Raw genomic sequence first — 27408 nt, forward strand, 5'->3', positions numbered from 1 at the left:
AGTCTTAATAGAAACAGTAATTATTTCCTTTTGTAAGCATGCACTTCTAATGCATCATCCATTGCAGGGCTGTCTTTTCAGGCAGGCTTTATTCTACATGAAAGATTCTCATATTTTCTACAGGATAAACAGACTGCCTTGTGGAATCTCTTCCAGTTAACAGCTGCACACATACACATAGTGCCCATGAGGTGGTAGCCACTGCTTCTTAAAAAAACCCAACCAAACAAACCCAAACCAAACTAAAACAAAAAAACAGGAAAGAAAAACTAGAGAGAAAAAAAAAGGGGGTAATACTGTAAAAACATATAATGCAAAGGCATGGTTTGCCTTTCATTAGGAAATATCCAACATGCAAGCAGTTCTAGCTCCTGGCTCAATCAAGCACCAGGGAGTGGAAACTGCTTGAGCTGGCACTGCTACTGTAAGGGACATGTTGAAGACATGGCCTAACTTATGTATTTTTGTAATGCAAGAAGTGTTTTCCCTTTTCTGGGGAGAAAGAAAGAAAAAAAAAGCAAAAACCAGACAATTGTGTTTTTTTCTTACCCATCTCCCACTGAGCAACCTTACCCAGTGAAAATAATTTGCATGCATATCTCTGGTACCTGGCTTCTTTCCTTTTAGGCTGTGTGATGCCTTTCTCTCATAGAGAAGCTGCCTGGGATAATTCTTACATCACCTGATTACTTTGTCCTTTTAATTTGCCCTCCCGAATATTTTCCTTATTTGAGTATCTCTGACTTTCCTCTTCTCCTGTGAGGCCCCTAGCAGAGGCAGTAAGATAGGCTATTCTTTATTTCCAGCTGGTTTATAGGTCTTTTGCTTTGTCTTCTCATGAAAGCATCTGCATGCCAGCAGTAGCAATAGCTGAAAACAAGCAGAAATCATCACTCTGTGACTGTTTTTCTGTGGACAGCTGGCAAGTTCTTGTTGGGCTGTAAGTAGTCAATGACCTACAGTTTGAGAACTTTCCAGACCTCAAGTATTTTCTTATATAACATTTCACTTTGAGAAGTGCAAGGTTGCATTCACAAGTGGATCTGCATTTCTTTCTTCTTGTGAGGGGGAGGGAATATATGCTCAGATGTATTAGAGGAACAATTTTGATTCAGTATAAAGGGCAGGCAGAGAGCTTGATTATGGCAGGAATGTAGTTATTGCATGTAAACATGATTTGGAAAGAACCAAATATTTAACACAATGTTGACCATGAATGTGGTTCATTGGTACAGATTGGTTTTGTGATTAAAGTCTTTTAAAAAACTTTTAAAAGAGCAAAACAGCAGTTCTACTAAACTGAGTTGCAGACTGTTCTTATTCTTCTTGATGCTTCCTTGAAAGCTTTACAGAACATCTTTTCGATTAATCAGAGCCTGTTTTGTCTTCATGTTTTCCTGTGCATTCTGATCCCATCTCTTGGTCTCAAATAAGTGGTTGAACACTACATAGTGGTCTTAGAATGCAACTAAATGGAAGGTAAATAAGCTTTTCCTCCTTTACAGTATTAAATAATCAGTGTGTGGGTATAAGGCAGATTTTTAGGAACCTAGGCTGAGCATAATTCTTTCTCTATGAAAGATCCAAATGAATACATATATGTTATGTATAAATACACACATATGCCTGTTTTGGTAATAGTTAATGACAGGAGTTGGAGTTCAAATGAGTCCTTCTGCTACATTTTTAGTTGGTGCAGTATTTCATTCTGTTTGAAAGATTCTACAGTCCAAGAGAAGTATCTTGTATTCCATTCAACAACATTGTTGTGACTATGAGATCTGATGATATAAATATGGACAAGGTCTGTTAAAAGAGGTTGTATATTTGAATTTTCCTCTTTTTTTTTTTTCTTTAGCTGGAAAGCAAGCAAATACTGTGGCGCAAGAAAGACATTCTGTGTTGGAAAACACCATCACATCCCCTATCAGCTGCTTTCATAAAGATACCACCCCAACCTACAAATACCATTTCCCCAAGTGAGACAGCTACATCAACAGAATCCAGACTTCCAAGGATCTGCAAATATTAGAATTGGCAGAGGATTTGGATAAACGTTTTTTTTACTGAAAATCTGTTGCAAATGTGATAGCTGGTCTTTTTGCAATACGATGTTTGATGTAATTCTTGTAGGGAGAAGATTCAGTCCCATGGAGGTTTGATTCACTTTGGTTTCAGGCTCTAGTCTCCAGTTCATCAAAGAATGAATTTAGTTCCTCTGATGTTTTAAGCTACAGTAAAGCTACTACTTACATGCCTTTCTGAACTGGCATACTAGGTAGGGGATAAGGAAAGATTGAATTAATTTGTCACACTAAGTTGCATTGTCTGTTGTCCTGGCCATCCTGCAGTTTCCCCCCTGCAGCTAAACTAGTTAATGGAATCAGTTTCTAGAAGCTTAATCATGTAAATTAAGTTAAGCGATAACTAAACAAAATAAGATTTCAATCTTAGAGACAGACTATTATGATATTGGGTTGGGTTTTTTTTGCCTCATCCTTAAAGAGCAATAACTCTTAGCATCAACAATGAGTTTTTCCTTCAGGCTAATTCTGATACTTCCCTCCCAGATCAGCTGACTGAGGACACTATGGAACCAAATATCCCATTTAAATGTATTGTGTTCCCTGCTCAAAGAGAAATCTGTTGAACTGCCACTTAAGTATACCTACCTTCACAAGTACATTTAGCACCCATGACAGCAGAGGGTGGATGATGCTGGAAAAACCCAGATAACAACAATTTGCCATCTCAGGTGCATGTTTGCAGAGCTGAGATCTAGGGGTAAAGATTAGCATTTCTGTGTGATTTAGACTGTATGAAACTTGATCTTCAAATCTGGAAAAGTGCAAGTAAAATACAGGTGTCTGTTGCCATATAGACCTCATCACATTAGCTAAAATTTCCATCTCCTATTATTTCCCTGTGTGCCTTTTTGTGTGTCGCAGTTGTGACCACGTGCCAGTGCTGCAGTTTGTACAGTATCGTTTGTGCAGTCCTTGCAGTCTGTTAGGATGAAAGACAACCCGTTCATTCAAAATATTGTTCCAAAAGTAGGATACGGTTTGATGTACTACAGAATTATATGCCTGATTACTATCCCTCCTGTAACCTTTCACTGTGATTTCAGTTTGGGTTTCTTTAGAAAGGTGTATCTGTGTTTAATGTTACAAGGTCTGGGCACTGTATCTCACTGAAAGTAATCTGGAAAATACTCTAAGCAGGACTAATGACAAATCTAATTATTAAAAAGGTGGTATTTTTGCTACTTGCTAAACTGGATGAATTCATCTAACATTCCTTCCTGAGGGAGCTTCTCTCAGGGAAATCCTGACAAGAGGATTCCTCTTCCATAAATTCTCTTGCCAGTGACCAAGAGAATTCAGAAACATCATCCATGAGAGGGCTTATGCCTGACCTTGAATGAAAAGTCCTGAGCTTATCTCTCCAAGGATATCCCTAAGGATCCAGTCTGAAATGCATGATCCAACAGAAGCTAAATTGAGTCAAATACATGTGTTCCTTCCCACTATATTAAACTGCTGTCATTTTCTTCTTCTAATGAAACAGTTCAAAGTAAGTGCAATTTTTTGGTGACTGCCATCCAGAGTAATGGTAGTGGCACTAGTGCACTTACTGTAGCACCAGAACATCATACCACGACAAAGCTTTTATTTCAATACAGAAATAAATACAGAGTAATTATGTGGCTTTGGTGTTATATTCCTTGTAGCTGGATATCCATTTTCATATGCTATGCTTGTCCTGTTCAACAGGAATTTGTTCTGAAACTGCTTGCATGCTTGCTGGGCCAGCTACCCGAATTCAATGCAGACTCCATTTTCTGCACCTAAAAAATATGGTGTGGAAAACCAGTTTGCAAAATCTGAAGTATTCAAAATGCTCTGTGCAGATTTGCAGGAGAAACCAAGGGACTTCAAAAAATCTAGACTTTGATTTGTATGCTACAATACATTTTAGACAGAATATTAAAGTTTATATCTGCCTCAGCATATTCTGGATCACTTCAGTATTACACAAATAAAGTAAATGCACAGCCTGGCAAACGCACAGATCAGGCCACCCATAACAATACAGCTCAGTCTTGGTTTTGTAGCTTAAAATAATGTTCCTTGCTTTCATATGCTTCTGCATGTTAACAGCTGCAAGTGACGAATAGTCTCTCTGAACCAGCTCTGCTCCTGAGAAAACTGGTAGTAACACTTGTGTATAAACATGTTAATAAATTGGCTGCTAGTGCTGAGTTTCAGGGGGATATGAACTCTGCTGTTCAATTCTTACCTCCTTCATTGACTTGTACAGTAATTTGTGTATGAACTCCTCTCTAATTTCATTTGTAAGTCCCCAAAAGCACGTAGCTAAAGACAGGTCAGGTGCTTTGAGATCCTTGTGCTAGTATGCCGATGTCTGCAGTTAGTGCTTGTACAGAAAAGATTTTCATGGTTCATACAGGCCTGTCTGTGAGCAACGGACTCCTGGAAATAAAAATAAGGAGATTGTGGGTTTAATCTATATAAATAGATATGTGGGAAATACAACTATAATCTATTGCTTACAGAATCAATATGAGAAAATTGTTTTTCTTCTTAAACAGGAAGAGTCATTCTCTTGTGGAAAGATGAGTAAAAACAGTCATGATTTGTTTCCTAATACCAGCTGTACAGGTCATATGGGTTGGAATGCTTTCCCTATGCCTGCAGTCTCCCATCACCCTAAACCTTATATCCTCAAACCAGGAACTCACTCCTGTTCACCTCCATAGCTATGATGCACAGCCCACATCTCTATTCCTTGCTCCTCATGGTTCCGCTGTTTAGCAATGGTTTCTTATCTGCTGCCACGCACCTGCGCATCCCCGGTCCCATCTCTTTGCACGTCTTTTTCAGGAGGTTTTGTGCTGATGGTCACAGGATAGGCTTGCAGAGGGCGGTGGGAGAGGAGAGCGTGCCTGCCCGGGCACAGTCTGGCTGGCGTGCGCAGGAGGAGAAAGGTCCTTCTCTCTCTCCTTCTGTTTGAGCCACCTGAATTGCCCAGTGGGCGAGTGCTGGACAGACTTCATTTCTCCGCGGAGCAGGACCACGACAACGTAAAGTACTGCCGCTCACAGCGGTGACGGGCTTTACCATAATGTTTTACTTCCTTGCGTTCAAGCTTGTACTTTTTAATTAAGTTTGGCTTAAACTTCCTGCCTTCTGTGCATTTTGCGTTTCTCTGTGTGCTGGAGCAGTTCAAAATCCGGCAGCAACGGCAGGGAGCCCCCAAAACACGGCCCTCTGCTCTCCGCACCTGCCCCGGCCCCCCGCAGGCACAGGGCACCGCCGCTCACCCCCTGCCGTGCCCGGGCACCAGTCGGTGCGCTGCTGACACAGGGGCGATGGCTGGCGGAGCTGGCAGAAGGCCCTTCCTCCGTGCCGCGTCCCGCTGGAAGCCGCGCAGGATGAGCAGCACCTTGTCCCTCTTGTGGGGACACCGCGAAGGAGGCTAGGTGAACGCCCCACTTCCGCCGGCACCCCGAGGAGCTGCAGCCCCGCTGCGGGTCCCGGCGCCAACTGCTGAATCCGCACTAACTTCTCGGCCGGGCTTGCCCGCGATAAACAGGAAGCCCCTCGGCAAGACCGAGCCGAGGCGTGGCCTGGCCCGGCCGCCCGCCCTCCTGTCTCCCGCGCCGCGGAGCCGAGGGGCCGCCCGGCTCGGCCCGGCCCGGCCCGGCCCGGCCCGGCCTGGCCCGCGGCGGCCGCTGACACGGCGGAGCGGCTGCGGAAAAGCGGCGGCGTGGCCCATCGAGGCGCACGGGAAGGCGTCGAGAATGAAATTGCTGTGGAAAGCTAAAATGGTAACCGGTCGTCCCGTTCCCTCTCCCCTACCCGCGGGGTGCCGGTGCCGGAGGGGCGGCCGGGTGCGTCGCCCGCTGCTTTCCGGAGCTTCGCTGGAAACGCCGTGTGTTAATCGCCTTTCTGCTCTTCCTCGCTTCCGAGTGATGCTTATCTTCGCGAGTACCTCTGTGTGTGTGCACTTACAGAGGATGGAGAGAGGGGTCCAGAGGTGGAAGTTGGTAACCCCTCAGAGAAGCTCAGATGAATGTTTCTGTCCGCCTTGCAGCAGCTTGCGCTCTTTTGTACGGTCAATAATCTAGGAAGTGAGAAGTCATTGCAGCAAATGCTCGGTTAAAGTTTGGAATACTTTCTCCCTCCCCCCCCAGCTTTCTGTTATTTGTGAGTTTTAAAGCCTCGACTCTGGAAAGTTGTCGTTTTTTTGTTTTGTTTTGTTTTTTTTTTGTTTTTGTTTGTAGCTTGAAATAAGAGCTTTTGGAAAAGCAAACCACAAGCGCTTTAGGTCCCTCTTGTCAAAAAAAAAGAAGGGGTTGCTGTATTTTAAATGCTTGTTAGCTTCAAAGTTTAAAGGCTGTCTAAGTAATTCAACAGTTTTAAAAAGCACAATTCCTTCCATAAATGAAAGGCCAAAGAGATTAATTGCTTTAGAAAAGGGAGAAGGGGAGGGAGAAAGAGAGAGGGAAGAGAAGACTGCTAATCAAAGCCAAAGTATTTCCTTAGAAAAGCCTTTATACAACTATTTAAAATATGTGCTAGTCTAGGAAAAACAGTTAAATGGAAAGTCAGGGTGTCTTGATAACACAGAAAAGCACAGCTTGCCATGAATATCTTCAGTATTCCCTCAATCTGAAAGTATCCTGTATTGCTTCGATTGTTCTATTTACTTTGTGCAGCCCATTTTGTGCCCTCAAATCTGCATGAAGCAGTAGAGCACCTGGTATAGATTGTGGTTAGCAGAAGAGGGAAAACGTTCCTTTCTCTTCTTTCTTTCCCCTTTTCCTGGCAGAGCACAATTCAGGACAAGGGTGAACAGGTAGAAGAGGGAGCTGTTTACCATGTCACCCTGAAAAGAGTGCAGATTCAGCAGGCTGCCAACAAAGGAGCAAGATGGCTAGGGGTAAGTAAAGCTGGCACAGTGGCATTTTGGAAGGCTGTTCATGGACTTTGGAGCCTGCTCCAGGGAGCTGAATTCCACATGCTTTGTTAGGATATTAACTTTTAGCACTGACTGCTCTCACTATTTAAAAAAACACCAAACACTGAAGCAGTGAGGAATGAGCTATTGAGGCAGGTGGGGCTCCATAATGCTCGCAAATGGTTTTCCTATAGGAGTCCTTTTTTCAAGAAGGAGTAAGGAAGAGACCTTCACTCTGCCTCTGGAGTTGTTATTGGGGTAGGTCGCAGGAAATGCAGCCAGGAACAGGAGTTCCTCCAAGCCTATGTGCCCTGGAGGAGGCCTATAGAGACTGTATCTCCACATCTTAAATGACTGCTAAGCTTTCAGAACCAGTCCTCAAGCATCAGGTTTCTTGCTCTACTGATGGATGACATAGACTGCTTTTCCTTTGAGTCTTAATCCAGAGAACAGAGAAATACCATGCTCCTTCATAGCTAGTGCTGCCATGTATAGTTAGCCACTGGTTACATGTCAAGAGTGGATTTTAGACGCATGGGTGGTTTTTTTTTTCTTTCTGCTTTCATTTTTTTGGCCACAGCTGAACTTCTGGCTCTGGGTTTGTTCCTACAGAGATTGATTCAAAACATTATTTGTCTCAGGGTTCCTTTAATCCTGTAGCATTGGGTGTATAGCAGAACATACTCTTCCAAACTGTAAACAAATTGCTGTAGAAGGGTGCTTTTAAATACTTTAAAATTTCTGAAAGGGGAAGAGCTGAAAAGTACCAAATCTATCATTAAATATTTTTGTGTTTTCTTAACAGTGATATTATTTGATAACTAACTTTTCTGAGAACTTTGTGGTGTTTTAAAAATAGATTTTGAATGATTGTCCTGTACTGCATGTGACTGCCAGTTGGCTTCTAAACACCTTTACAGTCACATACATTAGAAGGAAGCTTCTGTTTGAGAATTCCATCAGAAAAACATTACAGAAACTTCTAACTTGTTAGAAGTTAGGATCTAGCCTTCTCCTGGACTTGAACAATATGTCAAAAAAGAGGTTTTAGCTTGTTTTGGCTTTTGGTGTTGGTTTTTTTTTTTGTTTGTTTATTTGTTTTCCAACAGTGGCTTCCTAAAGTATGGGTTGAGATATAAATGGTGCCTGGAAGCATCAACATTTTAGGAACATGCAAAACCTCACATTTTCTCTGAGCCTGCTCCTGTTCTCCTTTATGCCCTTCTGAGCCAGATGTGTGATTTCTTTTTCATCTTGCTCAGAGGTCCTAGGTGTTCTGTTCGACTGTATTTTCCTGTGTAACCAGCAGGCCAGGACTTGACTGATCATTGTCCTTGCTGCAGCTTACTTTTTGTTTCTTAATTTTTACCATATGTTAGTCCCTTTTGGCTAAATCAGACTCTTTGGAATCAGGTTCCTGCAGTCTGTCCTGACTGCCCAGACCAAGGCCAGGTTGTCGTGCTGTCTGTATGTTTGGCAGAAGCAGAAAAGCAGTTCCCAAGGAGCTGACAGGCTCTGTACAGAAACCAGGTTGTATTATTGTCTGCTCCAAATGGTGTTTTGTCTGGGGAACTGTTTTGGAGAAAGAAGAAAGATGGGGTGTGCTCCCATTGACTTTGCATGGTGGAAGATACCTGTCAACTACTGGAGACCCACAAAGTAGATACATAGGAGATTTCAGAGGGGACTAAATTACTTTACCTATAGGTGTGTATATAGCTATCAAAAAGAAAGCTTTGGCATCTCATTCAGCTTGCCTTTTGGCTTTGCATAGGCCTTTTCCTCCTGTTCTTTCCTTCAGCTGTGGGCATAATAGTACCATATAGTACTGTAGCTTATTAATGACTTCTTATGGAATATTTTTCTCCTTACTTCCTGGTTCAGGCACAGGTCTCTGCTCCAGGGATATCCCAAGTAGCCGTCTTCAATGTAGTCATCAGCTGGGTAATAGACACTGCACGTAGAACAGGCACTCAAAAATGAAAACTGAGCTTTAAAAAGGAAGCCTTTCCCAATTCCAAATACAGAATGCATAATTAGAAGGGTAACTGGCTTTGTAGCACAGTGTGATGCTCTCAGTTGAGTTTAAACCTCTCATTCCAAGCTGTCAAAGGGTGACAGCTTGACAGTGCATTAATCTTGCAGAGTAATTAACACTTAGTTAAGGCTGTAGGATAATTCTGCAAGGCCACATGGAACTAGAAAGACACAGGCAGCCTCCCTTCCTATAAGGCTGTGCAGAGGCATCTCTTGCTAATGGTAATTATATTAAGTGGAGCAGCAAGAGCTAAGGGAGGCCTCTTGAGTAAAAGTTGCTGGAGACTGCACTGTTCTGTTTTGGCACAGGTTGTGTGTGACTGTTTCAGAATCTCATAGCTAGCCAGTTTATGTATGAAAACTTGCCTTTGGTGTACTTTCAATTTACCTGTGATACAGAGCAATATATGACTTTCTGTGCTATCATTGATCTCCACTGAGAATTCCTCCTATAGCCAGGATGCCTGTCTTTTTAAACTAGGTTTCTTGGATGTTAAAGGTTCTCTCTGGATTCTGGTACCTTAACTATCTTGCTAACATCACCAAATACTATCTTGCTTTATTTTGAAGAAGTAAGTGAAAAGGATAACAAAAGAATCACCTTGCTCTGCAAAAAACCTGGCATTTTCTTTCTGAATGCTAGATCTAGGTCACTTGTTGGGTTAAAGAAGAGTTGGCAAGGAATGTGGCTGTGTGTTGTTGGAAAGCCTGGGAGTAGCAGCATACAGGCTGGACTGAGATGCTGTAAAGGGAATAGCCCTGGAGAAACCATTAGTTCTACAGTTTGGGTTTTGATGGTTTCATTTAAGAAACAGGCTGGAGCATTGCGAGCATGTTAGTCACACTTGTATGTAATCTTGGGAAAGCTAATTAAAAATATGTGTGTAAATGCATGCTTTGAACTTGCATCTTTTACTACTGCTGTAGTAATCTATTTTATAAATAAATAAATAGCTTACTATAGCCAGCACTGTAAGGAGGTATATACCTGTGTGAAGAAATGAGCACAAAGTGATCAGATCATGGCCTATCCCCTCGAAGAAAATGGGATTACCTTGTGTGAAAGGGGTAAATGAATGCTAACTCAGTGTGAAACCTGCTGTTGCTTGTCTTTATGCAGCCAGTGTGTAGTATGTTCTAAACCAGAAGCAAAACCTGTGTGATGTCTTAATGTTATCACCCAGTAATATATTATCAGAGCTTATGTATAAGACCTTTTTTTTTTTTCTCTCCTTTTTTTAACACCAGAAAAAGTGTCCCACTTGTGTTTTAAATGTTATATTCTTAGCAGAATGCTTAGACAGCAGCAAAGCTGCTTTTGTCCACTGGATGTGGACCAGTTTGATAGACCATTCTTTGAGCTTTGGGATGATACTCTAATTATGTTTTATTTGCATACTTTCTATGTCTCCTCATAGTTAACACAGATACATCTAGACCTAATTCCCGAAGGGATGAGCAGCTGACCAGTAGTTACCTCTAAGGAGTAGTCATGCTTTGCCCCTGCAGTCTCCCGGAACCTCTTTTGTCCTTGATTCACCCTCAAAATGCTCTTTTTTCATGTTCAGTGGCCATGCAAGCTCTCAAGAAGTGACCTGTAGTTCTTCATGGGTTGTATGCTAGGATGTAGGTTTACATTTGGGCCTGAATAATAAAGTCTGTGTTATGTTAGAAGAAGAATTCTATGGAGATATATGAGGAGATGTTTTTTTTTTTTCTTTTTTTTTTCTTTTTTTGTTAATGACATTTTAAAGGTATAGTGAGGAATTCTGTGTTTTGGACATAGAAATCCATTTGCTGTTTATGAAATCCCTCTACCTTGACCAGAATGAAATCATGCTTGGGCCTGAATACAGCTGCACTGTAGTCCAGTTCGGCACCATGCCACCAATAATTTAGGGACCGGAAGGAAAGTAAAAACATGTAAGTGAAATGATAATGATCTTACATTCTTACAGCATCTTTCATCCAAATAACCCTGAAAGTGTGGCCACAAATTTTCACATAGACCAACTATGTGAAATATGTTGTAACATAACATAGTACAAAAGTATGATTTGAATGGGGCTTAAAATTCAGCAGCAGTGCTGTTGCCTGGGATTTCATAGAGTTCCCCTTCATCTGGGGAGGTGGGAAAGAGAAGAAGTGATTCTGGTACAATGTGATTTCAAAAAGGCTAGGTTTTGAGGTTGCTGAAGAGTTTGAAGAATTAGAAAAAGGGAGAGATGAATTAGCTGTTGAAGTTGCATGGTTGTATTTATTTAGTGGCTTCATAGTGCTATCACATGGGTATCTTCTCCACACGTGACATGTATACTGCAAGGAGCCGCTGTTTATCAATACACAGCAGCACATTGAAACAATTTAGCACCAGAAGTGGATCAATTAAAAACACCTGGGGAGAAGACCCGGACTTCTGAGAGTCCAGAGATCTGTGGACGCATTCACAAACCATGTGACAGCAGTTGTGAAAGCAAGCCCAAATATTAATCTGTAGTTGGGAAAAAAGTAACACTTAGAATAGAAAATACTATTAAGGAGGTTACAGTAGCACCTCATGGATTCCTGATGCTTGTTCCCTCATCTCAAAGGTAAAAAACTTAGAAAAGGGATTCACAGATAGGAAAGGATTGCCAGCATTTGAAGGCACTGAAAAGGTGAGGACTGTTAAGTCTGTGTCTTGGTGCAGCTAGGGTTGAAGTGCAGGTTTAACATCTGTTAAATACTCATAGGATTGAGGCTTGGTACTGGCATTGAATAGGAGGGTGTAGCGAAGGCATTTAAACCGGAGAGTGGAGAAGGGATGCTTTATCTCCAGGGAGTATTTGGCGCTTTTGGAAGCAAGGGGGATAGGAGAAATGTATAATTTTACGCTGCATGTAATTAACCTGAAGGACTTGCTCCTGGAAGAAGTAATTGAGTCCAACTGAGCCTAGAAGGAGTCAGGAACGATTAGACATTTCTATAAATTATGAGAACAAATGCATTAATACTATATGAGATTTAAAATAAAGGACATGTAACTTTTTGTGATTTAGGTATAAAACATCTGCAGCTGATCAGAGTCTTTTCCTTTAGACTGGTGTGTTACAGCTGTTACTTCTTCACCTTCCTCTATAGCATCTGGCCATTGTTTGAGGGAAAAACTTCTAGTTTAACTTAAAATGACAATTATTAAGTGTTGCTGTTTATAGAGTCCTGGTTTCAATTTGTTTGCAGCAAATACTTAATGAGGCAGAATGGGATTGAACACAGGCACTCATAAAAAGAATCATGAGAGCTTTAATGTCCATAAGATGTCAGGACATTGCGACATAGTATGGGAGTTTGTTGTGGGCCGGTTTTCCAGCAATCCTGTAGTCTGCTCCTGGTCAATGAGAGCTCTGGATGCTCAGATACTGCTTTTTTTTGTGTGTGTGTGAAGCAAACGTTTGTGTCCTCGCTGTTTTAGACTCTGCAAATATAGGAATCATGTGGGTTGTCCTTTGCTTTACCCCATTCAACTTCATAACAGCCACTTTAAAAATAAAGCAGCTAGAACAGAGTATGGTACTCTACATGTGGTCTCATCAGACCTTTTATGCACTGGAAGAATAATGTCCTTTGACTTGCTTTGGTACCCTTTATTTATGCTTTGCAGAATTGTTGGCTTTTTGTTGCTGCTTCCAAGTGTTGTTCTGAATGATTTAATTTTCTGCCTACTCTAACCCGTCAGATCTTTTCTCTGGTCTGTGTGCCATGCTGCGACCTTTGAGGGTAGTACTTTCAACAGACTGTTTTGCTGGCCTCTTATATTTCTCGACATTTAGTTGCAAAAGCCATCTGTTACCCATCAGAGTGTTGCTACCCTTTAGCAGCGTTGGCAATTGAAATAAAACTTTGGCAACCCCTGCATTAGGTGTGAAGCTTTCTGCCATTTTGTGTGGTAGCAGTCACTACCCTTTTGCTCTGTCAGGTTACTGGGTTACAGTCTGATGGAGTTTTTACTTGTTCCTCTTTGCTACCAATTTGTGTCCAAATACCAATTTATGTCCACATTTTTGCAGTCATCTCTGTGTAGCTCAGCCCTGCATCAGTGCAGAAGTTATTGCATACTGCAAGCACCACTGAAACTGGTGGTGGTTGTCCCTTTGTCTCCCATGACTTAAAACGAAATCTTCATTGAGAATAAACTGTTCGATCCAGGTGATATTGAGCACATTAATTATTATGTATAGTGGTCGTGTCATACAAATTTAAGGATAATTATGATACTGGATTTAGAAATGTACAGCAAGTCAGGAGTCCCATGTTCGGTATTCTTTGGCTAGTGACTCACCCTGTAGCTTAAACTGACCAATTTATCTTTTGGGCTTTTCATGTTCTCACCTAATATACTCACTATTCATTTTCAGATCTAGTGATCTGAGGAGCGTAGAAGCAAACTCTTGTGTTTTGACACAAATGTAGAGTATTCAGATCTGTGAGAGAGAAAACTCTTCTGCTCTGCTGGACAAGCAAGAAAAGTTGTAGCAGAGCAAGATCCTCCTGATATGCCCTGTGATTCTGTTATCCAGTCTTCACTGTTGAAATCTGGGAGAGCAATATACTCTGCTGCTTACAGGTGCAGAGACTTGGCTCTTCTAATCCCTTCTGTGAAGAGAAAGGGTGTTGGATGAGACACTAGAGTTTACCTCCTTCCTAAAACATTCCAGCAGGACCCCAAGGATGCACCATGCAGCACGTGGAGAAGCGCCTCTCCTGTGGAATGAGTTGCTGTGCCTGAGTGGATTGCAGTGGCTTTCAAGTTCTTCATGGGTCTCCAGCACGTGGCCTGTGGACTACAGCTAGCAATGCAGCTACTGTGCCACAATGGCACCAGTAAGGTGTAGGCATTTCAAATGCTTTTGCGGAATGATCCTGTTATTCTATTATTTTCTTTCACCTGTTTCCCTTTTATGTTTTTTCCCACCTTTTTGTTCTGAAAGCAGTTTAAAGAATTATTTTCTTTTCCCGTTCCACCCCCTACAGTGCTATGAACAGTTGTCTTTTTCCTTATGAAAGCTCAACCTTTCTCCTAGTCATTAACTCTTTCTTCCTTTCTAGGGAGTCCATGGGCTCTATGTGTAAGTAAAACATGTTTTTATTATAAAGTAGCATTTTATATTGAAAGGTCTCAGAATGATTAAATATGGAATGGCTGACAGCTTTGAGATGTGTTCAGATTATCATAGCTATTGGGCTTTAAACTGGAGATTTGTGATATATTCCATCTATTAGCTTAGACTTCCTGGTATCAGTAGCTCCTTCCAACTCTTAAAAATAAGTGGTCTAGAATTCTGAGTATCTGTATATCCCAAAGCAGAAATAGATTGTCACATGCTTAAAAGTTATCTAGGGTTTTATTTCTTCCTATATATAGTTTATGCCTCACATAAACTTGCATAAAAGCTTGCATGCATTGAATCATATTGAATTTCTCTTTTTGACTCGAATCAAGCACAGAATGTCCTTCAGTTGGTTTATAGTATTCATGTGTATAGAACTCATTAGATGAGGTTCATAATGTCAATGCTTTATTGGTGTTACGATGCAAATGGCAAGTCAGTAGACTACTCAGGATTAACAGTTATCCTCAGTGTGAAAGAGATTAGTTAACTAAATACTCTTGAGGTCCATTTGGAAGTCAGTGTAAATATTACATGCAAATGCAACAAGAAAATTATTATGAAGATAGGCCCACATATCCTTTTTCTGTTTGTTTGGTTTGTAGTAATCTCTGTCTCTACCTGCAGTGCATTTTGTACTTTTAGAGTAGAAATCCTTTAGGGCAGGGATGGTCTTCCATTTTGACATGGCAGCCATTGTGCTGCAGCTGGAAATGTTTCATAAGTAACAATAACGTATTTCATTTGGAAGTCAGATCTTATGCTTTTGCATCCCTCCCATTGAGTGCGTCAGATTGATTTTGGCTGTGCTTTCAGTCTGCTGGCTTCCTGTAGCAAACAAAATGTGAATGAACTCTTGCACACTTACTTAACCGTGAGGCTTGCATTCTTTATGCAGAACCAGTCATTTTGCTCAGAAAACACCAGGTGGCCATAAGGTTAGAACAGGACAGAGAGCAACAAAGTTATGCTGTTAATGGCTGATGAGTAATTAAATAATAACCCCTCATAAAAAATCCCTCAAAACCAACAGCAAAACAAAACCAACAGCAAAACAAAACCAACTTAGGCAGTAAACATGAACAATTTGTTTTATCTTACAGCCTGACGTTTTTTGCTCTTTCTTCCTCCCTTACTTGTAAGCTATACTTATTTTCATTCTCGCTGGATACTTCCACATAATTATGTGTGTGTTTTGATTTGTGTCCATTGACTAAAGATTGAAGTTCAGCTTCAACATAGTATTCTTAAATGTCTGCAGCAGGCTCAGTGCCAACTCACGCAACCTGTGCTACTTTCTGCTCCATCAAAAGAAATGGGTTAATTGCTGGGTGCTGTAGTTACAAGAATGCAGTAATTTGTGTACATATGCAGTATGTTTAGTTGCCATATGCTTATGCAGTTTGTCATAGAACACACAGAATTTGTCATAGAGAATATACCTGTAGAATTAACACAAGGATGTTGCCGTTTAAAGGTGTAGTACATACAGACCTGTTACACGTAGACACTCTATGTGTATGTATACAAGAGAAGAATCCTAAGAGATTCCTAATGAGGTGCCCTGTTATGTCTAGATAATATAGTAGAAATACAGTTTGACCTGAACTACTGATTGAAGTAATATTTTTGGACTCTTTCAGCACTGAAATCAATGTTCACACTGGTAACTTATAATATTAAGTAACATTAGTTTACTATAACTTCATTTTCTACTCGGGCCCCACCCTGGAAAGATCTCTTAGTTTTAAAACAAAGGGTAGTAAAAAGCACAGCCATTGAAATGAAGTTTATAATGCAGCTTAAGTATGTATTCATGCTGTGGTCATGAAAATGGTTACTTACTGCTAAATTCTTTCATTTATGAAAGATTAAAAAATCTTGGCAATAGAGATTGCTCACAATAATCATTATGAAACATGGTACAACATTTCCTGGATATTTTTTCTTCCACAAAAATGCCTTATGTTTCCAGTTCAGTTTATTTTAAAATCTGAATCAGTCTTCTGCAAAATATTTTCTTCTCTGTCAGAACGCATTTAATCTCCTCACACCTACAGTTTTCCAGCTATTTGTACTATTATAATCTTCACTTTTGTGTTGTTTACACTGAGTGCAGTAGAAGTTTACACTGATTTTTCTGAGTCAGTACATTTTTAATTTCTGTGTATTGCCTGATCAAGCTTTACAGTGCAAAAAGAAAGCCAACAATATGATCAGGGTGAATAAAAGCATTTTGGGTTATGTAATGTGCATTCATGCTACTATTATGCAACAGAATAATTACTTGCGGTATCCTTAAATCCATTTTGAGTTCAGCAGTGTTGCCTGCTGTCTCATACAGGACATTCTTTGTTTCTGCTGACTGTGCAGAAAGTGATGATGAGCTCCACAATTAAATTACCTTCCTGGAAGAGGAAGAAAATAGCGTGACTTTTCACAGGAGCAGTATCAGAGTTTTTGACTACCAGCAGCACACATACTGGTGGAAAATGGTCTTTGGGTTTCTAAATAGTCAGTTTTTTCATGTTGACATATAATTTTCATAAAATGATGTGACTCTTGCCATGTTAAATCTGCCTGTTATTTTTAATATCAGTCATCCCTTCTCTTTGCTATACTTGGCATTTAATAAAAAATATCAGCATATTTTGTTTTAGCATTTTTCATGAAATAAGCATGGCAAATGGCTTTGCTGACCAGTGTTTCACAAACAGAATTTGTATAATAACTTTTCTGTGATATTTCTTATTCTAGAGTTGTCATCTTTAGCATTTAGCTTATAAATATGAAGGTAATTGCAGATTTTCAACTTCAGTGCAGTGGTGATGTTATTGGGCTAATACTATAGCAGTATCAAGTGGCATAAAAATTCAGTTGTACTGGAAATAATCCTGTGATGTCTAGCCTTTTGCCAAAGTAATCAAGGGCCATTTAACAATAAGGTGGGGAATGAGGGAGGTGATAGGGGATGCAATATTAAAATTCCAATTATGTAGTTATTTCAGCATAAGTGTTGAGGTGGATGAGATCATGAGATGAGTCTTGGGATAGGGATAAAGCTTTCACTTTCAAGGCAGACTATGAGTTATTTGTGGGCTTGGATGATGACTTTAGCAGCTGTATTTTTTATATCTGGGAGGATATTGATATGGATGGCATGGGGAGAAAGTCCAATGTTGTAGGCCTTTGAAATCTCGATTAGTTTAAATTAGGTGAAAGTATTTTTTTGTAGAGGCCACAGTGTTGTCAGATGTCACTGAATCAGGTAACCTGACTTGTAGCTTATACAGTCTGCCTTGTATAAAGTTCTTTAATATTTGCATACAAAAGGAGTCCTGGAAGGACAAAAAGGAACTAATACGTGCTTTTAGGTCAGCCTAGCTTACTGAAGTGCAGAAGGTAGGTCCTGTGTGTTCATATTTGTTAGAAATGTTCTTAAAGTTGGAAAGTTGACATGGCATTAAGCATTTTTGCCATACTTTCAGAGTTTAGTTAGCTCTTCTGTAGGAGATTTACATACTAATAAGTGAATTCCATTTAGACACTAAGTGAATTCCATTATGTGTATTCAATGCGGCTGTTTACAATACATATCTGTGTGTCATGTTGTTTAACGAAAATCCCACAGTGATTTTTGATAGTGTTTTCAAAGTACTTGTTCATATGTGGGTTTGTACTACTCTTCGCTTGCTGTGTCCTTAGTTGTTGGCTTATGACAGTGTTCTGCCATCGCTGGGTAACAGTACAAAAGCTAAGGCCATGTGAAGGTCTCTTAGGTCTTGTACATTGAACACTCTGGTTTCTCAACCCTATATTACGATCTAGACTGACTGGTACTGTGTTGACACTGGCAGGTGACTCCTCCAAAGATTGTAAGATAGGTGGGGAGGAACTGGGGAGAAGTGTTCGTGTCAGTAAAAGACAGTTTGTTTTCAGGCTTCCAGTAGACCTTAAAAAAAACTGAGCTGGGATCTGGCCTTTTGAGCTGAATGCACGTATTTGTCATGGTTTTAGTTGCCATCTTTAGCTTCCGCTGCCTGCTTTTTGGAACAAAACTGGATTGATTCGGTGGCCCTCTACATCTGAGTCTAATGGACTCAGTGTAGACATGATATTTCTTAGTTTAATAGAGTATGTGTCATCTATAGACTCTGAAGTGCCTTCTAGAGGATGTCAGTATTAACCTTCCCTTCCATAGGTGGAGAATCTGAAGTATATGGAGGTCTCGTATATGGCTCTACCACTTGTGGCTACTATCACTGTGGCTTCAATTTCCAGAGTGCTAAGACTCTCTTGAGCCACTTTTGAGGACCTCCAGGGAGGGACTCTTCCTCCTGCAAGACTGTAATCTGAAGGGCCAAACTCTAACATCTGCAGTTAACAGTTGTTCTGCTTGATCATGCCATGTTTTCAGATAATCATACTTGAAGCTTGCATTCTGTATGTAAATATAGCATTGGCTGTGCTGTGAGCTTGAACATTTAAGTATTCCTCATATGAAAGGCACAGTATACCTATCACTGTATTCTAGTCAGGATTAACTGAGAGCTATTGACTGTTTCAGAGTCAAGTGAAATATCTGATCTGTCTGCCACCTTTTTGTACTGTTTTTCCCTGCTCAGCACCCCTTCCTTTCTCCTTTATGGTTCCTAGTAAATAACTCACGTGGGAACTGTAAGCAGGCTTTGCCACCTATGAATTTCCAGCACAGCCTGGAAGCAGGGATAGTGTGGCAAGGAAGAGAAGATAAGGGTTGTTAGCAGAAACAGTAATTATTAGTTACTGTTTTAGGGGCACAGAACTGCCCCAACTGCCTATTTTCCCCTTTTAGGGACCCTCAATAATCCATACCTGTAAAAGCTTTTGTTAGTTTTGAGTTAATCACTGACTGTTTTATGCAAATCCAAAGACTCTGTGAAGAGCTTTTCCTACATGGAGACACTATGTAACACTTGTCTCTTGTGTAACACTATGTAACATTTGTCTCCAGGAGTCAAAATATTGTTACAAAATGGGCTGATTTTTCTGCCGAAATGGGCAATAAAACCTGCTTCCTTGCCTTCACTTTGGTGCTCTATTAACTTAGCTGTTATTTAGAGTATCTATTTACTACTCAGTTTGGTGATTGGACATTTGGTGTTCTTATGCACTGAAGAGAGGAGGATGCAGAGTTTTACAAAAGTAATTCTTTGGTACAGAAGGGCTTTGGACAGATATTTAATATTGGACATGTTTGCTGGGCTAGAAGAGTGTTTCTAGAAAATGTCATTTGATGATAGCTGTTCGTCAAAAAATGCAAGATACCCGTGGCTGAGCGTCTTACCTGACTTACTGGTTTCTGTTTCTTACTTTTCTGTTTTAAATTAGAAACTAGCTGAAGCTTCAATGTCTGACTAAAACCACAACAAGGAATATTTATACATACTGACGTATATGAAAATAATACATCTCTGGCACGTTTAAGAGAGACCAAGATTGTGGTGAACTGTAGAACTGTGGAGCATGACAAAAATGAGAAGGGCTTAGGTTATCTGATGTTTCAGGTTCCATGAAGAGTAAGTCAGACAAGAGAAGAGGGTGGGAGGGCTTGTCTTGATTTTGTTAAAAGTCTTTCTAGCAAGAGAGGTGAGAGTCAGTATGAGAAAGAGCTGTTTGTAGGTAAGAAGCAATGAAAAGGTAAATGCATAAATCATACAAGATAGATAGAGATGGAGATTTGGGGCTAAGATGTTAGGGCATTGCTGCATAGTGAACTTCTCAGAGGACTTATTCTCATTGAATAATATGGCTACATTCCTTTGCTGCACAGATGCTTCTAAGAACTGGGACAAAGTCAGAGGAAGAATTTGTGTTTCCATGGCTGACCAAGTTCCATTTTTAAGAGCTGAACAATGCCATTTTAATTTAGACCACTTTGAAAATTCAATTTCTTAATGCACCTGCCTAAACTCTTTTAAATACAGGCAGTGGGAAATGATGTGTAAATTCAGCTTCTTTACTTTTGCTTTGATTCATTTAGAGCTAGTCCCAGGTAATTCACTGATATCCAAATGAGTCTAAATTTGCATAACTTCAGAAGGTGTGAGAACGCACAGCTCAGCACCATGGTATGCATGTTGTTTCTCATTTTCTCCCAGAGTGGCTTTAAGTAGCTGCAAGATGCCCGAGTAAACTGAGCAGCAGCATTTGTGTAAGAGGCTTTTGCATTTCCTTTTTTTTATTTTTTATTTCTCTTAACCTCTAAATCTGACCTATAGTTTTTATTACTGCTTGCCAGCTCTTCAGGCAGATACCAGCCAGGCTGTGAGCTGTAAGGATTGATCCTGGAAGCTCTGGATTGCTGCCGAGAGAGGTTATTTATGTTGTAAGAAAGAAAAGGAAAAGGGTGGAAGTTTGGAAATCCAAGAATACCCCTAGTTGTCAGATCATAGGAAAAGTCATAAAGCTGTTCTGGCTTCTGAGATTGGTGCAGTCAACATGCAGAATTCTGATTTTACAGCAGCATCCAAAATGGGGAAATGGGAATTCGCAAAGTGGAGACAGCTCCATAGTGATTTCATTTCCAAGTGTACTGTACAATAAGAGCAGGCACTCTTGCAAAGGCAAGTGTCTATGCTGCCTGGAGTCTGCAGGCTGCAGGAGATGCTACCTCTGCCCACCCAAATCCTGCATTTCAAGCCACCATTTCCTAGACTGGAAATTCTGCTTTAAATTGAGTCCTGTCTCATGCAAGCTGTTTTCCAGGCTGACAGTTCTGCAGAGTGGAGCACAAGGACAGTGATAGGATGCAAGGCTCTTTTAAATACTATCAGCATTGCAAACTGATTGCAAGAGGAAGCATCGATAAGTATAGCTAGGGGCCTTCCCTAGCAATAGTTAAAATACTTCTGACTTCATTTGATAAACTTAGTCCTGTCACTATTTTCTGTGGGGATTTTGCTATGGAATCTGGTTGTTCTTCAAACAATTTTTCTGTTTCATCTGCCCTGCTACTTTCTTTCAGTGATGTGTTACTGCATGTTAAATGAAGGTTTTTCTTCTCTTAGGTATTACATCTGGCATTATAGATGTTTTTATTTCTGGAGCTTTTGAAGTTACTCATTCCATTATTTGATTTATTTTTTTTTCCCTCCCTTCTTTCCCCTTCACCTTCCCAAGGATGAGTGTAGTTAATTAAAGGCTTATGCTAGAGAATAGCGTGTATGGAAGTAATATCCAAATAATGAGGGTAAAATGACAAAAAAATCTAATTCCTATGTTCAGAAGGTTTAAGGTTATTTGCATTTTCACAGTTAGGCAAAGAGTGAAATGAAGCAGTTACTCTTTATTAGAGTACCTTGGTTTTAGTTAATTTATCAGTTACTGCACTTCAGGCAGTTTTATTCCAGCACAGGGTGTCTGTCCCTGAAGTTAATAAAAATAGCTAGAGTGGAAAACTCCACATTTGGAAAAGCTGTAAGTTTCAAGGAAAGTGAAAAGCTTTTGAAGATCTGTCAAAATCAGTAGAAACTGTGTTGCAGAGAGACGAGTTTCACTATCTTGAGAGTACTTTTGCAGAATTCCTGAATAAAACAAGTCTTCAGGAAAGTGGTAATGTTTTAAATGACTAAGCCTGAAGAATATTTGGTATCTCATTTACTTCTTCTTCATCCCAGTTGTTTTCTTTCAGTACTTTATTCCAGTCTGCCTAATGAAAAACTATTGCCTTGGTTTCATTCCACAATTCTTGCTTTCAGAATCTCAAGGGATAATATTTGCATTGGAGAGAAAACACAAGCCAGTGGGTTTTTTTGGTAAAAGCAATAGTTTCAAGTGATATTTATGAAGTAGTGGCTGCAATTCTGTATGTTTCTATTTGGGTAGAAGCCTCCTTTTGTACTGTTCAGAATTTGAACTGTCTTTTTTGTTTTTTTAATCTTGAGTTTCTGCTCCCTCTTGCTAGGATGTATCATTTATTTAGGGGATGGTGGAGTTTCTAATTTATAATCCCATTGAATGTCCCCATGTAGAATTTGTACCTTTGGCCCATGGGGCTGTGGAATGCAGGTCTGTATTTTAGCTTTCAAACTGAGTGAAATACCTGGCAACTTTGGGACGTATACAGGTTCTGCTTTATTTTCCTGTCATTGGTAGGCAAAATGGCCAGAGATAAGCATCTCTTTTCCAGTTTTTGCAGAGAAGAACTGATGGGAAATGGAGATTGGGTATTGAAGGTTGCACATGGTGTCTCACCAGATTCATGAAGGATTGTTGCTTTTACACACCTAGTAACAAGCTATCTTGGTAACGAGCTGCTTGTAATTTAGGGCATGCTTCCTCAAACCCTGTGTTGGTGGCCACTGCAGAGAGAAGATGTCTGTTGGATATTATGCTGATAATCATATCTTTTCCTCATCCTGCAATTGTGTGTGTGGCTATCCTGCACTTTCACAATGCCTTGATGAGTCAGTGAGACTGAGTGTGGATTCGGGAGCCAGCCTGTATAGGGCAGGGTCAGGCTCTTGATTATAACCAGCTTGGAACCAAATTATAGCTCCTTCAGTACAGGGCATCTGCATCTGATGTTGGAGTCAGTTTTGGAGGAACGTTTTAGTCTGGATGTGTTTCAGTCTGCATGGAGCTCTCATGTTTCAGCAAGAGCTGTATATGTGGGTAATGTTTTGTGCTGCACAGCTGCAAGATGATTGTCAGAGTGTGCCCCTTATAAGGTCCAGCATTGCAGAGAATTAGTAAAGATAATAGAATTACCGTAGATCATCAGTACCTGCACAGCCTCAAAAAACAAGGACTTACAAGATTATACCTCACTTCAACCTTTCTACGTTTGCTTTTGAAAGATGCTGTCTATCTGGTTGGAAGGTATTTGCTCATTAGTTACACTTGCAGATTATCAAAGCTATCATCTGTTGCCTGAAAAATCAAAATAATACTGTATAAAAATACGAAATAACTCAGACTCTAAAACGTCGTATCTGTTTATGGTTAGCCTTGTAGAGGACCAAGAAAATCTTACTGAAGCCCTGAGATGTTGGGGTCTGACATCTTTGTTAGACTTCTGGACATGTTGAAGGAGATGAACAGAAGGTGCTGGAGAGCCTTTTCTGTTATTCTGATACACAAAATGGTGTAGAAGTTCTGGTGCCATTAATTGGTACCATGTAACAGTGATCACTGTGTGCCACTGTCAAAGCTTGCAAAGAGCTTTAGGAACATCTTTTGATAGCAGTATTCCTCTGAGAAGCCAGCACAAAAGCAAGCATTAAAACTCGCTTGCCTTTGGGTAGCCTGGTTATGTCAGTGAAGAGATGGCCTCTTGATTAAATCCAGACAGAGCAGTTTCCTGCTAGCATGCTAACTCAGCCCACAATGTCTTATTCTGAAAGTCTGTTATTGACCTCATCTGCCAAGTCCTTTTTCCTTTCAAACTTACAGGCAGAATTGCTAAAATAATACAAACACAAACAATCCCAAAAAATTTCCTAAAATGATTTCTAGCAGTTTAACTGACAAAACTCAGTTTTAGATTTTGAGGGTTTGGGATCGTTTTTTGTTTTGCCCTCTTTAAAAAAAAAAAAAAAAGGCATTTTTTAAACATGCTCTCAGCATGATGTCTTGGGGAAGTTGCAGTGTTGCAATTAATGGAAAATATTGTGCATTTGTCAATCTTGGCAACAGATTCTGCTGTTGTTTGGTACAGTCACGTAAGTGAGTGTTTTTTACACGCACTGAGTAGAATATGGCTGTAAGTCAATACACTGTGAGTGGGCCAATCTGTTGGAAAGAACATTAATAGTTAAGTACAGTGGTGTTGACTTTCTTCCCTGTTTGAAGGTGGTTGTGTTGTCTAACTAGTAATACAAAAGTATATTTTAATTGTAAGATGAAAAGTCAGCAATAAAGTTGTTCTTTTGGTTTTTTTGGTCTTTTTTTTTTTTCCAATCAGGTTTTGCTTAGGGAAAATTTGAGTGGAGAAGATGTATAGTGGTAGTAGCAATATATCCTTTTAGTATTTCTGTAATGGTGGTGTTATATATGTTCCAGATACACCTTTAAGTCAGGTATGTAACAGACTATACACTTCTAAAACAGCTTTCCGATCCGCGGAACAATATTTTGCAAGTTATCCTGGTGAAATTAAATTCTTTTCCTGTGGGGTTGCACTGGGGTAACAGTGGGGTTTGGTGCAGTAGCACTGTGCATTGCCTTGCCTATTTGTAAAAGGCATTAATGGGTTCATGACACAAGGCCAAGTTAGTTTGCGATTTCACAATCAAACAGATGTAAATTAGCAGTGCTTCCAGAATTTGTCTTACATCTTGCACGCAGGCATGTTTTCCCTTTATCAGCTGGTGTGTTTCTGTAGCTGTGGGGTGATCAAGGGTGGGCAACTAGTCTGGGTTAAACTTGACCCAACCAAGTGAAATGAAAGGCTGTGTTCTGGCTTGGCCACTTTCTAAGCCCAGTTTGCTGTAGCAGGTGGGCAGAAAAAGGCCTCTGGGCATGGCTTGTTTCAGTGACTTAACTGAAAAATGTCATTTTACAGTTGACATGTTGCTGCAAATTTCCTAGGACCTTTGCTTACATACTGTGTCTACACTCTTTATGGTCTGTTGACGAGGCCTTGTGTCTTGATCCTACAAGATGTTCCTGCTCTTCCAGGGCTTCCTACAGACACAGAGGCACTTCTCTGCCAAAAAATGCCTGTACCCAGGCCCACTTATTGTTAGAAAATCAAGAATATTGATGGATACTGATATTATTCCTGTTTTTTTCTTTCCCTGTCTAGTTTTTGTTAAATGCAGACAGCAGGTTGCATTTTAATGACTAAGATAGACTGCTGTGTGTTCATACCCAATGCAATTTTATTTCCTGTAGTATTTTTCTACTGATGTATTTAACCTAAAAAGATTCCAGTTGTTTTTTTTTTTTGCCACAGTCTTGAAATATTTCATGATGGTCTGATTTTCCTTTTGCATAATGCCATTAATCCTAGCTAGGTACACGGCTTGCCTTAAAATACCTTCTAAACTCAGTAAATGTGGATACTTCAAAAATATATTTAATTCTTTAAGATGACCTTTCAATAGTTTATTTACATAAATCATAGTGATGTCTGGGGATTGTTGAAAGGGTTTTTCTTTTCTCTCATGTTGCAGACACTTGAATAGGCTTAATCCATTTCCTTCTCTGGAGGAAAAGGCCCTTTTTCTAACTGGAGTTCCACTGGTGCTGGTGATACGCGATTATAGTGATTAAATAGTGATTATTCATGCCACGTATTTGTATCAAAGCAAAACCGCAGATGCATCACAGCACATTTTCCTCAAGCTGATGATGTAGTATGTCAGTCACTAACAGCAACAATGGGAGGGCAACTGCACACCTCCCCCATGCTGCCTATGTAGAGTTCAGCCTTTCCTACATCAGTGGTCTGAAAATGCCTTCCCAGAGGCAACTCAAAAGGTAGAGAGGAATTTTCTGTTAGGCTGCTCTTCTTGATGTTTTCATTTACAGTCCCATATTTAAAGCTTTTTTATCACACCTACTTAACAAATAAGTATTTAAACTACCCACAAAAATCATCTTCTGAACTGCCCTCTGAATAGTGGTAGAATTTAAGGGAATGTTTCCAGCTGCTTCAGACTTAAAGCAGGATGTAAGCGTTCAAGCCAACTGTTTAAAATGCACACACACCCCCAACACCAGACCCTAGATTTGTTGACAAATATTGAACCTACTGGAAACTTTAAGAGAAAATTGAAATGTTATAATGGCAGGTTTGCAAGATGACTTTGGCAAACTCCTTGCAAAAGTATGATGAAGTGTTTCGCATCCAGATGTGTTCATGCCCTTACATTCTGTGTGGTGAGCCAAAGTTGGTATTTTCAGCAAGGGAATCACAAGTGCCGATGCTACAGTTGTGGTCAGTTTTCATGTTTATTCAGAAGTTAAGTGAGACCCTGGATTACCACTGTTGTTCCCTCCAGTAATATTATTCTTTGTGGTATAATGGATATTCTTTTAGATACTAATATATGATAGGATCATAAAATAACTTGATAGCAGTCAGGCTATAAAGTCTTATGTGGAGCATGTCAGAGAAGTATCTTAAAGATAAACTTACTAAAAGTCTCCATTATTTGATAGAGCATTTGGTGTTTGGAGAGCCAAAATAATGTAGTAATTAAAGATGTACTATTCCTCTGAAAAGATGGAATTTAATCTGTGTTTCATTATGAAGGCCTTGTCAGGGATCTGGCTTGTGTCTGATTGTTGTGCTTTGTTTTTTTTTTCGACTTTGTAGGTTGAAGAAGACCAGTTACCTCCAGAACACACTGTCAGCCAGTATGAAACATGCAAGATCAGGGCAATAAAAGCTGGAACTTTGGAGAAACTTGTGGAGAACCTTCTGACAGCTTTTGGGGATAATGATTTTACCTACATCAGTATCTTTCTCTCAACATACAGAGCTTTTGCTTCTGCTAAAGAAGTATTGGAACTTCTCCTTGACAGGTAAGAGCCAGTATAATGAAAACTAAGCCATTGTTTACATGATAGGGGGATGCTGTCAGGAACTCCTTCCATTACAATTAGTGCACATGAACTTAATAACCTGATGGACAGATATCAATAATACTGCAAATTCCACAATTTCCACATAAACATGAAGTGCGTAAAGGCGTGTTGCCCACATCCCAACTCTCATTAAAGCATAGTTGCCAGGTAGAAAGTATGCTGTGTCTGACTGTTAAGAAACCAAACTGGAACTGACACAAGAAATTAATATTGTTTCCTCCTCCCCTCCCCCCCCAAAAAATGACCCAGAATGCATGGGCTGTAAATCCTATAGGAATCTAGAACAGCTGCTTATGTTTTGCTGGATACTGATATTTCCAGACCTAATTCTGCTTTTTGGGGGCTGCTGATTTTGAACAAGGATTGTCCAGCCATAAGCAAGTTTTCACTATACCCTTCTATTACTTCACATGAGCGTGCAGTCATAATTTTTTGAAGATAGCACAAGAACTGCTTAATGTTCCTTAGTACAGAAGAGCAGCATAAGAACTCACAGGTTTTAACCTTGGCTCTCCCCACTAGGCAGATAAGGAACCAAGGTATAGATAAGTTATCTGTGCTCTTCTTTCGTATTTGAAAAGCAGTATAGTACTCCTTGCTTTAAATGAGTGTTTTGTGGCTCAGTTCATAGCAGTGTTGAAATGCCTAGCTGCCAGCC

The 27408-nt window shown here is 40.1% G+C and overlaps 1 protein-coding gene across 4 annotated transcripts in view; it reads left to right on the top strand.

The window, feature by feature from the left end:
* Positions 1-5763: 5763 nt before the first annotated feature.
* Positions 5764-27408, top strand: part of RGL1 (ral guanine nucleotide dissociation stimulator like 1) — a 66319-nt gene continuing 44674 nt past the window's right edge. For 2 of the 4 annotated variants that reach the window (XM_061452098.1, XM_061452099.1), the window contains exons 1-3: positions 5764-5854; positions 6859-6969; positions 26479-26687. In XM_061452098.1, coding sequence (XP_061308082.1) covers positions 5828-5854; positions 6859-6969; positions 26479-26687 — 347 coding nt within the window. In that variant the 5' untranslated portion in view covers positions 5764-5827. Of the gene's footprint in view, positions 5855-6858; positions 6970-16503; positions 16667-26478; positions 26688-27408 lie in introns of those variants that run through there. The other 2 variants (XM_061452100.1, XM_061452101.1) reach the window with 2 other exon arrangements.

This window comes from Pezoporus flaviventris, unplaced genomic scaffold, assembly GCF_033815535.1.
Source record: "Pezoporus flaviventris isolate CSIRO_AGI_PZ_B2104156 unplaced genomic scaffold, CSIRO_AGI_Pfla_v1 ptg000013l, whole genome shotgun sequence".
Taxonomy (NCBI): Eukaryota; Metazoa; Chordata; class Aves; order Psittaciformes; family Psittacidae; genus Pezoporus; species Pezoporus flaviventris.